At 50.0% G+C, this 14,190-nt stretch overlaps 1 protein-coding gene across 1 annotated transcript in view; it reads left to right on the top strand.

Annotated features, from left to right (window-relative positions):
* Positions 1-14,190, top strand: part of EPHB3 (EPH receptor B3) — a 106,433-nt gene that overhangs the window by 31,679 nt on the left and 60,564 nt on the right. The window contains exon 2 of the mRNA XM_077348255.1: positions 13,507-13,571. Coding sequence (XP_077204370.1) covers positions 13,507-13,571 — 65 coding nt within the window. The remainder of the gene's footprint in view (positions 1-13,506; positions 13,572-14,190) is intronic.

Genomic DNA, 14,190 nt, shown 5'->3' with positions numbered 1-14,190 from the left:
TTTGTGTCCGTGAGCGCTTGTAGGGAGCTATCTGAGGAAGTGTGTGTACACACAAAAACTCATACCTCGAATAAAAAACTTGGTTGGCCTTAAGGTTGCCCCTGGACTCAGGCTTTGTTATGAGGAGAGGAAGGGAAGGCGACTGCAAGCTGCGAGAGTCTTTCGGGTAAAGGAAAGTGGAGTATAAAACCCATCTGCACGAGTAGGGTGGCATATAAAGACTAGGATTAACCAACTGACGCATCTGTCGATCAGCATCTAACCGCTTGCAAAGAGGCGGCACCCCAGCCTCCCTGGCTCGACTGCCAAGAACACAAGAAGGAGAGAAAGAGAAAGAGAGAGGTCTGCTTTCCTTCTGATGTCTGTCCAAACCATTACGAGGAGCATCATGAGAAGTCGGTGCTTCTCTAATGAAGTTCTGACTTGTCCGCAGTGAAAACTTCAGAATCCGAGCTCTCATCCAGGGGCACCACCCGAACGGAGGCGGGCACTCTATTCCTCGGGATGTCTTGGGACGTATCCCAGGAGAAGCGGTTGGCACAGCTCTTGGCAAGCTTTCTGCCGTGATCTGATCGCCGTTTTCAACTCCCCCCTTCCTTCTCTTCCTCTCCTCGGCCTTGCCACTGCTTGCAGGTCACTGCCGAATGATGGCAGCCCTGTAAGGTTTTCAACGCAAGAGACGAACCAGACGTGGTTGGCCCTTGCCTACTTCTGCGTAGCAACCCTGGACCTCTTTGGCGTTCTCCCCTTCAAGTTGCTAACCAGGGTTCTCCCTGCTTAGCTTCTGAGGTCTGACAATCTTGGGGCTTCCAGGTTCCTCTCACACAGGGCCTATACGCTGCTCCAGTGGGTACCTAAGGGACCGCCTCTCCCAATATGCCCCCAAACGAACTCTAAGATGGTTATTGTTAGTTGCGAAGTCATGTCCCACCCATCGTGACCCTGTGGACAATGATCCTCCAGGCCTCCCTGTCCTCTACCATTCCCCAGAGTCCATTTAAGCTCGCACCGACTGTTTCAGTGACTCCATCCAGCCACCTCATTCTCTGTCGTCCCCTTCTTCTTTTGCCCTAGATCGCTCCCAGCATTAGGCTCTTCTCCAGGGAGTCCTTCCTTCCCATGAGGTGGCCAAAGTATTTGAGTTTCATCTTCAGGATCTGGCCTTCTAAGGAGCAGTCCGGGCTGATCTCCTCTAGGACTGACCGGTTTGTTCGCCTTGCAGTCCAAGGGACTCGCAAGAGTCTTCTCCAGCACCAGAGTTCAAAAGCCTCAATTCTTTGACGCTCGGCCTTCCTTATGGTCCAACTTTCACAGCCATACATTGCAACTGGGAAGACCATAGACGCACTTTTGTTGGCAGGGTGATGTCTCTGCTTTTTAGGATGCTGTTACATTAGTAAACCGTGTCACAGGGTGTGAGCCGTGGATCACTGGCTTTGATAGTTTTATTTATGATATGTCTTTGTGAACTACAAATGGATTCGAGGGGTCTGATCGGCTGGTTTGGCAGGGAATGGTCATGTAGCTGTGTGTGGATGCTGTGACACAGTTTACTAATGTAACAGGATTAACTTTTTCTTATATATTCCTACTGTTGCGATGGTCAGTTCTCCGTCTGGCGAAGAGTGCTTGCACTCAAAAGCCCACGCCTTGAATAAATCTCTGTTGGTCTTAAAGGTGCTACTGGGCCTAGTCTGCACACAATAGCTAATGCACTTTCAATGCACTTTAGAAGTAGATTTTCCTGTGTTCTGCACAGGAAAATCCAGCCGCCAAAGCACATTGAAAGTGCATTATCCTATGTGTGCAGACTTGGCCCTAGACAAGGGGTAGTCAAACTGTGGCCCTCCAGATGTCCATGGACTACAATTCCCAGGAGCCCCCTGCCAGCGTTCGCTGGCAGGGGGCTCCTGGGAATTGTAGTCTATGGACATCTGGAGGGCCATAGTTTGACTACCCCTGCCCTAGACTCTGATTATATTGTGCTACTTCAGACCAACATGGCTACTCATTTGAATCTATTCTTCAACAGGATAACGCAGATGGATGTTTGCAGTTCAGCCTTGGTTTTACAGCGACCGACGATCCACGCACGGCGTAGAGCCCATTTTTACCAAGGATTTGACTAGTCCTGGGGCAGCTGAAAGCCACGTTGCAACCACTTACGTGCTCACCACAGGCTGCCGTAGTTGAGGTTGGAGGTTTTTAATCACCAGCAACGTTTAAAGGACTGGGACCCCTCTTCTTTAGGGATCGTGGTGAGCCACAAGTTGTTCGACTCGAGAATGCCTTTGAGAATTCTCCCAGCGAGCAAATCCCTGTACCTCTTGACGTGTCTAGACCCGTTTTACGATTGTACCGGTTTTACAGCAGAGAGCCGTACAGCTGCAATTTAAGGGTGCTGGGAGGTTTTATTGCTTTCTGCCTCCACCGGTGGTCCCTGCGTTTCAGGGGCTTGGGTGAGGGGGGGTGGGAGGCCTTGCTTAGCCTCCCGACTTTCGTGTATTTCTTTTAAAGCCTGACTTTCCATTTCCTCCCCTCCTGCTTTCCTTTCCCTCGCCGGCCTGCCAGTCCAGCGCCTTTATTGTTGTTTATTAAAATTTATTAAGCCAGCCTTTCAATTAAGCCAACGGCCCAAGGTGCTATATAAAAGGTGTACGGTGGTTTACAGCCTAATGACATAAACATCTCACAGCCGGAGGTTCTGCCGGAGGCCCTCTCCGAAGCTCCCTTTCGGATTAGGCGCCTGAGAAAAAGCCCGGCTCTTACGCGGGACTTCTTGGGTGGAGTCTGTGTCCGATTATTATGTGCTGGTCAATAACAACTCTGCCGGAGGACTGCGGAGTCAGCCTCTCTTGGAGGGTGTTTCTCTCCCCGCAGGAGCAGTTTTGTAGCTCAGGGATGGTCCTTCGTGGCACGCAGCACCTTTAATCAGCTTCAGCCTACATGCCGGCTGCAGATATATCGTGAAGAGCGCGCTCTGGCCACAGTGGTGCTCTCATGTCCTTTCACTGGTGGAACATGCCATCCAGTTGCAGTTGACTTAGGGCAACCTGGAACGTTAGACTCATGGAAGCATAGAATTGGAAGGGATCTCCAGGGTCATCCAGTCCAACCCCCTGCACAGTGCAGGAACGCACAACTCCCTGCGCACCCATGGTGACCCCAGTTATTTCAGTATTGTAACACTGAATATATTTTCCAGCGTTGTAACGCAACCCGTGCCTCTTGAAAGTTTTCTCCTCGAATCAGAAATTATATTTTTTGATTTATCAAAGGACTCGCGATCCCATAAGGGGTGGCGTTCAAAAAGCACTATGCACCTATGATTCTATGCACAGTCATTGCAACGGAGAAGTATGAATTAAAAAAAAAATTACCGGGCATTGCGGGACTTTTAACTGCGCTGAAATATGGAGGAAGGGGATTGGTTGGCTGAATAGATTGACAGGCGGAAGTGCGACGCGTATAAGGCGTGTGGCTCTCTTCCGCCTAGTAGATGAGGAGGGTAAGACGTGTGAAAACAAGGCAGAGACACCAAAAAGGTGAGGAGGGCCTGGAAGGTGCGATAAATCTTAGCACTTCGCCATCCCGCAGTCCCGACGCTATTTTTTCCTAATGTGCGGAAATTCCCCAAGTGTAGTAATGCTTTTTGTTCAATCTCAAACAGAGAACACATCAAGCTTCTGGGAGAACCAATTTAGCGCAGGCCCAGAACAGGAACCTTTTCTCTTTCAGCAAAGGACTCCTTTTCAGGCCTTTCCCTTGTTCTCGGCCTTTTTCTCCCCGTACGGCTGACCTGCTTGCCACTAATTCTAATTACGGCTCCCTCAGGAAGAGTTTTTAATTATTATTATCGCTATTAGCCTGTGCGGTAGGCTGTGGGCCTTCTGCTCGGCGTCTGTCTTTCGAGCCAAGTGCACCGATCCTGACAAAATCAGGATTCAGGGGAGCGCACATCTCCTGTCAGAGAGGAGCGTCTGTCACGGATCAGCACACCTCCACCGGAGAGAGGGGCATTTCCTGAGGGGGATGCTCCGTGCGCGTGTAAGTTGACTTTGCCCTCCAGAGGGTCGCTGCGCACGAAAGCAAGGTTGACAGGAGGCCTGGAACTTTCCGCTCCGTGCTTCTGGCTGGCTTGGTTCACTCTCGAAGGCCAGGGTACAGTCCTGTCTGCCCCTGGTCCCTGCAGGGCGGGCCAAGCTGGGCCAATTGTTAGCAAGCGCAAGCTGAGCTCGCAGCTTCTTCTGTTCACCGTAGGATGGGGGTGGGGGATGGAGACCGACAAGCAAATGCTTCCAAATGCAAAGGACGCACACTGTTTTGTTAGCAGCAGACAAGCGCAAGAATCTAGTAGCACCTTAGAACATCCGTTCTCAACTTTTTTTACTATTGAGAACCCCCCCCCCCCCCGAACATTATTCAGGCTTTGAGAAAAGGGGTGCGATCGTGCAGAATATGGTTGGGAAGCAGAGCTGTGGACACGCCTATCTGGGCCCCCTCCCCTTCCCATCCCCTCTAGGCCCGTCATTGGCCATTTTGGGGGGTAGAGGGGACAGGTCAGCATGGCCGTATTTGTCACATCGCCCTATAAATGTTTCACAAATTAAAAAGATATGTAAAATTAATTAACTTTCACCCATTCAGGAAACCCTTCCAGGGCTGTCAAGAAACCCCAGGGTTTCACAAAACCCTGCTTGAGAAAGCCTGGATTAGAGACCTGAGTTTTCCAGCCCTGACCAGGGTAGAATGGAGAGATCAGGGCCCAGCAGGATTTGGGGCAGTTCCGCCAGGCCTGTAAAACAGAGCTGAAGCCAGAAATATCACCGAAATTCTGACCTCTCTGCCTAAAACAGTAGCCAAGCTTTTACCATATCTGGACCCCCCCCCCTCCCATGAAAATTAGAGGCGGTTTTGAATTAATTAGGCTGTAGAATGTTTTACTATATAGATTATTATCATTTTTGTATTTGTTGTTACCCGTCCTGTGGCTTTGGGAAAGGGCGGGTTAGAAATAATTTTTAAAAAATATTATTATTAATCTGATCCTCTTAGCAACTCGGCCCCTGCTAGCTGCTGTGTCCTGGGCGCTTTCAATTTTGGGAACATCAAATGGTAACAAGAATTTGGGGGCCATGGGGAGTTAAAGGATCTCAAGTGGTATCTGGCTCGAAACGCAGACGCTGCTGGGAGCTGCCTTGGTGTAACGTGTCCAGAGAACCGTTCACACCCTGATTGGAAATGGGCTCTCCAAAGCACTCAGGTTTAAATGGCAAAATACATCCTGTGTCTCCCCGGGAACGGCGAATGCATTTAATCATCTGTGAGGTTTTTATTTTTGCCATGAATATGAAATGAAAGGGCCCTGACCCCTTTCCCCTGCCTCCCCCCCCAGTGTTTAATTCAGGGGAAGCCAGGCGTTGAAATGCACAAGGGATGTTTACCAGCGCTGCCTGTAGATTTTGTCCTCGGCCCTTCAGGAACGCTGCGTTCCTGCGTTCAAAATGTACAGCACAGATCGGTTCCGAAGCCCTCCCCTGTCTAGACTCAGGGCAGATTGCGTGAAGTGGATGGGCAAGACGGACAAAAGGAAATATTTCTTCCCAGGGCGGATGATTATAAAGTGGGGTTTGCTGCCAGAAGATGCAGGGATGGCCACAAGCATAGGGAGCTTTAAAAGGGCGCTAGACAGATTTATGGAGGTTTGGAGACCAAGACGTATGAGGAAAGGTTGGGGGAGCTTGGTCTGTTTAGCCTGGAGAGGAGACAACTGAGAGGGGATCTGATAACCATCTTCAAGTATTTAAAAGGCTGCCATGTAGAGCAGGGGTAGTCAACCTGTGGTCCTCCAGATGTTCATGGACTACAATTCCCATGAGCCCCTGCTGGCATTCACTGTCAGGGGCTCATGGGAATTGTAGTCCATGAACATCTAGAGGACCACAGGTTGACTACCCTTGATGTAGAGGATGGAGCAGAGTTGTTCTCTCTTGCCCCGGAGGGACGGACCATAACCAGTGGGATGAAATTAATTTTTTTTTTTACTACCCAGGGAAGTCTCAAAGTGGCTTCCAATTGCCTACCCTTCCTTTCCCCACAACAGACACCCAGTGAGGTAGCTGAGGTTGAGAGAGGTCAGAGAGAACTGGGACTGCCCAAGGTCACCCAGCTGGGTGCGTATCAAGGAGCTGGCCTCCATGTGGAGGAGCGGGGAATCCAACCCAGTTCTTATTAGCGACCGCCACTCTTGACCACCCTACCAAGTTGGCTCAGTTCCTTGCTACTGGGCTCTTCGGAAGGCAGGTCTGGATGGCATGTGTGAATGCTTAACCCCCCCAACACACACACACACACACACACACACACACACACACACACACACACAGAAATTAGCACAATGTGGAGAAAGCCAACCTTTCCCTGTGTTTCACCTAGTTTCCTGTGTTTCAGGATTTAAAAAACAATGTTTGACCATTCAGTCCTGCTTTGCCCCCGCCCATGCACCCTGCAGAGGTACTTTCCAGGAATAGTTCTGCCCTGCGCCCGTCTGTCTTGTGCAGAGTGGTCCTTAAGTGCTGTTGGCAGGACTTGTGAGGCTTCCTTCCTGCAGCAGGGCCCTTGAGCTTTCATCGGGTTCTGTCTCGCTCTCTCCCTCTCCAACCATCTGCTCCCTCCTTATCCCCTGGAATCGAGAAAGAGGGACCTCCTTTTGGAGTCTTGTCCTGGGAGCATCGTGACTCGCAGAGCTAGGATGGCAAACTGGTTTCTTCTCGCCTTAATTGTAGGGGAAATGTATTGATCCAAGGCAATCCACGCCGTCATCTCTCGGCAGTATTTGAAAGGCTTTAAATGCCTGGAGGATTTGCGTTTGGCCAGGGACTCCAGAATTCTGCTCAGCCATATCTGGGTGGGCTCAGCTCTGTTTCCGGGACAGTTTGAAGTTCGATCGTGCTTGTTATTATGTCACAATCTTCAAACGGCAGCATATTGTGAATTTGCTGTGAATTTCCATGCATGTTGTGAATTTCCTGCATTCTGCAGGGGGTTGGACCAGAATCTCAGGGGTAGTCAACCTGTGGTCCTCTAGATCAGGGGTAGTCAACCTGTGGACCTCCAGATGTTCATGGACTACAATTTCCATGAATTGTAGTTTGCTGGGAATTGTAGTCCACGAACATCTGGAAGACCACAGGTTGACTACCCCTGGACTAGATGGTCCTAGAGATCCCTTCCAGCGCTATGATTCTAGGATACTATTGAAGGTCCCTGGCCCGAAAAAAGTATGGCTGACCTCACCCAGAGCCAGGGCCTTTTCGGTGTTGGCTCCAGTGTGGTGGAATTAGTTGTCACCTGACGGAACGAGTTAAGTTCTGCTGGGCCTGTAAAATGACACTCTTCCGCCAGGCCTATGGTTAAGGCCAGAACAAATAAATAAAATCATATGGGTCGCCCTCCTTCCCTCTCCAGAATGTCCCATCACTGAACAGACGGCTTTTAATGGGTGGTAGCCTGCGTGGCATCCCACAAATTCTTCATGTAATATTTTGTCATTTCTTAGCATGCTGAAGTTGGGGGGGGGGAGATATTCTGGGATAATCTTACTGGGGCAAAATGAGATGATTCTCGTACATCCGGGAGCGCCTTTGAGAACACAAAGGCAATAATCCCGGCCACGCAAAGAGCGTGTGGCTGCTGCCTGTCCTTCCGAATCCCCAGGGACAGTCCGGGCGTGTGACGCCATGGGACGCCCGCTGCTTGTCCCTTCCGAAGGACAGTCCTGTCAGTTCCCTGCGTACGCGTGGTCTCGCTGCGTCTTCCCCGATGCTTCCGAAATGTTAAGCAGCACTGTCTACGAGCGTGAAATGTCACAGGAGAAGGCTGTGTGACCAAGAAGCTGCCCTTGGCTCGGACATTTTGGGTTTCTGGGTGTCGGCGATGGAATTCTTTTGGTACAACCTGTACCTTGCACCTTGCAAGTCTGTCCGCCTTCAGACCTGTAACTGTTCTGGAGTGAGACCAGCTGTTGAGCTTCTTCTGCAATCCTTCCCTTCAGAAGGGGAAAAACAAAAAACAGGAGAGGAAGATTAATGCCACCTTGTCACCGAGATTGGGCTATCCATATATCAGGTGTTGCCGTACACCTGGCCGTATCCTCCTCCCTCCTTTCTCCTTGCTCTTTGGGCTGTTTATGCAGAGAGGGCAAGGGTTCGTTGTAAGGCCGGAGGTCCCTGGTTAAAAACTTGCTCCCAGCTGTCTGCAGAGTGGGAATGCTACCAGATGTGGAGCCAGTTGGTAAACACCCCCCCCCCTCCCCATCTCAAGGCTTGGTTTGCTCCGTGGTGAGTCACGATTTCGGTGGCTCCTCCTCCCAACCCTTGCCTTTCCCTTGTTAGGTTTCTTTAGCCTTGGTTTGCCTTGATTTATTTTGGGCGATGCGTTTTGGCAACACAGGACCACAAGGGCAGAATGCCAGGACATTCTCTTCTGATGTGGTCCAGAGGAGGGTCTGCAGGCGTTAGTCACAACCCCAGGAAACCGGTTGGCTCCCTCTCGTGACCTGCATGTACCCATGAATCATTCTTCCTACCAGTTTCTGACCAATCTGGCTGCCCAGCCTTGACCCTTGACCTGGGTTTAGGATCGGACCAAGGCTGAACTCTCCCTAGAGCAGGCTGGCTCAACCAGGGTTTTGTGATGGCCCCGGAAGAGTTGTGAGTGGGCGGGAGTTGTTTAATTTATTGGCTGAGAGGACCATATATTGTCATGTTGACCCACCCGCCCCTCCCCAAATGGCCAGTGATGGGCCTGGAGGGGGGTGGGAGGGAGGGGAGGGGCCCCAGGGGGGGCGTGGACACAGCTCTCCCTCCCAACTGTATCCTGCACAATTGCATCGCTTCTGGGGTTTCTTGAAGCTTGAAGGGTGTTTCAGGATTTTCACAGTGGTACAAAAGTTGAGAACGGCTGCCCTAGATGCTGAAATGACCTCCTACCTGGTCCTTTAAGGGGAGATATTCTTCCACTGAGCCATAGCCCCTCTCCTTGTCTCTGTAGGGTCTCAGTCTGAGGCCTTTCCCATCAACTCCTACCTGGCCCTTTAATGGAGGATGTCAGGGACTGAGCCTTGGACCTTCTGCATACCAAGTAAATATTCTTCGACTGAGTCATAGCCCCTCTCCTTGGCTCTCCAGGGTCTCAGGCAGAAGTCTTTCCCATCACCTTCTACCTGATCCTTTTAACTGGAGATCCTGGGGATTGAACCTGGGACCTTCTGCATGCCCAGCAGATGCTCTACCCCTAAGCCAGAGCTCCTCCCAGAAGAAGAGGGGTTGTGGCAGAACAGTTGTGACAATCACCTTGCGAGGAGCTCTTTTGATAGGGCAGTGGGTTGTAAAGGAGACACACTCTAGCTTAAGTTTCAGAGTTAGCTATGGTTGAGGCCGGCGCGCTACGGAAGATCTAAACCCCCCTCTTGGATCACTTTATTGGCGGCTTGAGATCTGTTCTCCCATGTCCACCCTCGGATGTGGTTTTTGGCGGGGGGTTAGCTGTTTTTTACGTTGCAGCATTATATTACATCTTGGTTATTGGATAGGCAACTGTGGATTGTATATTTTTAGGGGTAACTTTTTAACTGAGTATTTTATCTGTTGTAACCCTTGAGCCTTGTGGGAGTGTTATGTTTATCTGCAGTAGAACAGCTAGATTTGAGACCAATAACATCGAAGGAGAAGAGTTGGTTTCTGTACCCTGTTTTTCACTGTGCAAAGGAGTCTCAGAACGGCTGAATACCACCTTCCTTTCCTCTGAGAGAACTGGGGCGGGCCCAAGGTCACCCAGCAAGCTGCATGTGGAGAAGAAGTGGGGAATCAAATCTGGTTTTCCAGATTAGAGGCTACCGCTCTTAACCACGACACCAAGCTGGGTCTCTTAGAAGCCAATAAGATTTTCGAGGTATGAACTTCCAAGCTGCCTTCATCAGATACATGGCTCCCCAAAATTTCAGTGGTTTCCTGATGTGCTATTGGACTCGAATCTAGCATGGGTTAGCCAAGACAAAATTCAAGGGATTCGTCTTGCATCCACGGCCTTGATGAGAATAGCGAAAAGTTAGTTTGTGTGTGTGTATACACAATAATACAATAAGTTGTTCATCAAGAATTATGAGTCCTGTTCATTTCCCATCTTTAGGAAGCGGGAGGAAAAAAATCTCAATAATTCACGCTGAACAGGATTTGGGTACAAACACAGCCTGTTTAATTATTTTAAACACTGTGACAGAATTGGGCCTCTTTAAACTACAGTTCATCTCCACAGCTCTGACTTGGGCTTAATCTGCATGGGTCTTTTGACCCACTGCCAACTCGAATAAATCTCTCCCATCTAACTGAATTGGATTTCCACTTTCATTTGGGGCACTTTAAATTTTCCTTCTGGAGTATGCATGATTGATCTGGAGTGACCCTATCGTTTCCCCACGATATCCAGAAGTGGATATAAGCCTTGATATTTGAAAAATTACCATCAGTAAATGTGCAGATCTCTGCTTTTTGTGAATTAACTTCCTTTCCATGCCTCAAAGCGGTCTTCCCTGATTGGCCAGGGCGTCAGTTCAAAGACTTCCTGGTTCCCAGTTGCAAGGCTTCCCTTAAAGTGACTGTACTCCAGAAGCCCTAGCTTCTCTCGGCAGAGATTTGCCTCTTGATTCCCCCCCCCTCCTCTGCTGTCTCCAATCCTACCTTCCCTTATAAAAAAAGAAAGAGGCTCCTGCTGCGCTTGGTTCCCCTCCCCACTCTCAGCTTCCTCAATCAAGTGCAGAACACTTTTCTCTTTCAATTGGGGGGAGGGTAGAGGAAGATCAGAGTTCAAATCGATCTGAATTCAGCAGGATCCATGATGGAAAAAAACAAAGTAAGCGTAGAAAGCCCTGGATGGCTCCCGCTAGCCCCATTTCCTCAGATCTCAGAAGCTAAGCAGGGTCAGCCCTGATTAGTACATAGGTCGGAAACCACCAAGGAAGCCCAGGGCTGCTATGTGGAGCCAGGCTTTCACGAACTCCCTCAATTCAGTCCCTTGCCTGTGGAGTTGCCGTAAGCCAGCTGTGTCTTGGTCAGCGTTCTCCAGCTCATCCACAATTTTATACACTTCTGTCATGGACCCGCATAATTGTCTCATTTCCTATCTGAAAAGTCGCAGACGCTCCCACCTCTCCTCATAGGGAAGGGCCTCTACTCCTTTTGGTTGCCCTCCCCGGTACTCTTTTCCAGCTCTGCAAGGTCCTTTTGGAGATACAGCAGCCAGAGCTGGACCAACCTTTTTATTGGCCATGTTGTGAAATAAAAGGCCGGACAGAACATGCTTCCTGCTGAATCAGGGCCTGTCTGTGGCCTGCTCTTCCGTGCTGCAGCCAGTAGCTCTGTGAACCTTTGCGACCCCTGCAACCGTTTTGCCACGAGCCAGGCTTTGCCGTGGATGCAGTCCAGCTGTGTTCTTGCCCCTCTCCGGTGTTTGATTCTGTGTTTGGTCCCCTGTTCCGGCCTGCCATTGAGTGACCCGGCACAGCTTGTGTGTGTGTGTGTGTGTGTGTGGGGGGGGGGGGTTGACCTGATCTGGTTACGCTCCCAGATGCTTCCCCAAAGAAGCTGTTGTTCTCATCCGCCAAAGCAGGCCCTCTCTCCCTCGGGGCTGGGACTTGGGGGGCACGGAATGCTGACGGGGAGGTTTGGCTGCTAATCCTCCGCTTCAGGAATGTCGGCCAGACGGTCAAATTCTTCTCCTCTCTTTATGTATATAAATATATATATATATATGTATTTAAAAACCCTTCGCAATGCAGGGAGAGGAGGAAGAAACAGCCTCCTGTTCTTCTCCGGCTGGATAAACCTGCTTTCCTCTGCACCACCCTCCTCATGGGAAAAAGGGCCTTTTCAACCTGAGCCGGGGTAAATAGAGGGAGGCGGGAGAGGAGGAGGGCAGCTTTGCTGTCTCTGCCCTGAACAGAATAGTGGTAGGGGGAGCGGCCAAGGTGTGTGTCGGCTTGGGGGAGGAAGGGGGTTGGGGGGCTGGATTGAGTTTATCCCTGCTGGAAATGGTGCTGCCATTGAAAGGAAAATGGCCTAACGTTCTTTCAGACCAAAGTTGAGGCCTTTGTTGTCATGTAGTCACCTCTGCTGCTGCTCTTCACCCATCTCAGCCTGTATTTCTGTACTTTTGATTACACCTCGGGATCCAAATAGGGTTAGTGGTCCCCAGTTGGAGGTTGAGCATCCCCCAGTTTGGAGTCGATCTCCCCACCCCCCTTTATGGCTTTCAGGAACCAGGGGGGCTTAGTAGGCATGGGGAGGAAAGAAGCAGGAAGTAAACATGAGCATTCCCACTTTCGGGAAGAGGTAGTAGGAAGTGGCGGGTGACCTCAGTTAGCACCCCTTGTTGAGGTGCCCCTGTGCAATCCCCATTTCTTTCTCATAGAATCATAGCATTGGAAGGGATCTCCAGGGTCGTTTGGTTCAGTCCCCTGCAGAATGCAGGACATGCACAATGACCTGCCCACCCACAGTGACCCCAGTTCCATGCCCAGATGATGCACCCCCCCGCCAAAACAAAAACACCAAAAAACAACAACAACAACAGAATCTCTGGCCAGTCTGGATCGGAAGAAATTCACCTCCTGACTCCAAAGTGGCGATCACCATTTCCCTGGGCATGCAAGGAAGCGCCACAAGAGCCAACCATGGACACAATCCCATTCACAACCTGCCTAAGTTCCCCTGTGGTTTCCAGGGATGAGATTGAACTTCTCAAGTTCAGGATTCAAGGTCGAGACCTTTAAGACTATACGTGGCTTGTGTCGTATTTATCTATGGGACCGCGTACCTCCTTATGCCCTCCGCAGGGTGCATCACTCTGCTTATATGAATTTGCTGATGGTCCCAGACCCCCAGGAAGCGTGCTTGGCCTTGACCAGGGCCTTTTCAGTCCTGGCCCCGCCTGGTGGAATGAGCTCCCTGAAGAGCTGCGGGCCCTGTTGGAACTCTCTGGGTTCCGCAGGGCCTGCAAGATGGAGCTCTTCCGCCAGGCGTTTGGTTGAGGCCAAGTATGACATGTACTGGGGAAATCGGACCCCTCCTCCAGTTGCCATGCTCAGGTACTAGACCAGCCTGAACTACCTGAAGCATGTCCATCCTCAGCTGCTCCAGTATCTAATCCCATAGCATTAGAGGTCTGGGTGTATTCATTGTTACCGCCATCCTGGTATTGTGCAATATTGAGATGTTCTATTGGGTTGCTGTTTTTATGAATTGTGATTTTATTGTTTTATTGTATATGTTGTAAACTGCCTTGCGCCAGAATTTCTGGGAATGGTGGTATATAAATCAAATTATAAATAAATTATAGATAAATAACTTCTGTGTCCCAAGTCTGTGGCCCCAACAAGTCAGTAGGTTTTCCGGCTTATTACCTGCAGAAATGACCTTTGTTTTAAAACTGTACTTTTTTCAATTCTCCTAGAAACGCTGATGGATACGAAGTGGGTAACGTCTGAATTGGCATGGACAGCTCATCCGGAGACTGGGGTAAGTTTTTATTTTTTTTAACTGGGGTGAAGGTTGTGGGGGTGGGGCGACTGTGAGAGCCCTAATCCCTTCCTCTTTACATAACTCTTTGCCTTCTTACAAGTATCTGTTCTCTATTGTCCAGCTTGGCTGGAACCACCCCAAAGGCCCTGTCAGACCCAGAGGACATTACAGTAGCGGCATGATATCAAACATTTGCAGAAATTATCCTTTGAGGTGCATGTTTCCACAAGTCCAGGTTGGCTTGATTCTTAATCTGATGTGGAGTGAGGTTAAAAGAACTCATTTTTTTCTTACTGTAGCTATATACAGTTAGACATCTGTGGACAACTAAATCTGTAGGTTGGGGCCATGCAGAGGTTAAACAGATCTCCCTCCAAATTTGGGGGCGCTCCAAGAAGAAAAATCTGAATTTTTAAAAGACATTCATGGGGTGTGTGTAAATGCCCCGCCACCAAGTAAAGTTTTGTTCTCTGCACAAGTGCAAAGGATGGACTTACCCCTGCTGGCAGCTGCTCCAACCCAACCATGATGGCAGAGCACACCAACTGCCACTCCAGGCTGCCTGTGGGCATTCCAGGCCTAGTTGTGGTGGTGGAGCATGCTGCCTGCGATTCTG

Source organism: Paroedura picta, chromosome 8 (genome assembly GCF_049243985.1).
Source record: "Paroedura picta isolate Pp20150507F chromosome 8, Ppicta_v3.0, whole genome shotgun sequence".
Lineage (NCBI taxonomy): Eukaryota > Metazoa > Chordata > Lepidosauria > Squamata > Gekkonidae > Paroedura > Paroedura picta.
Note: the sequence above shows the minus strand (reverse complement) of the source record. Positions and strands in the feature narration are given on the sequence as shown.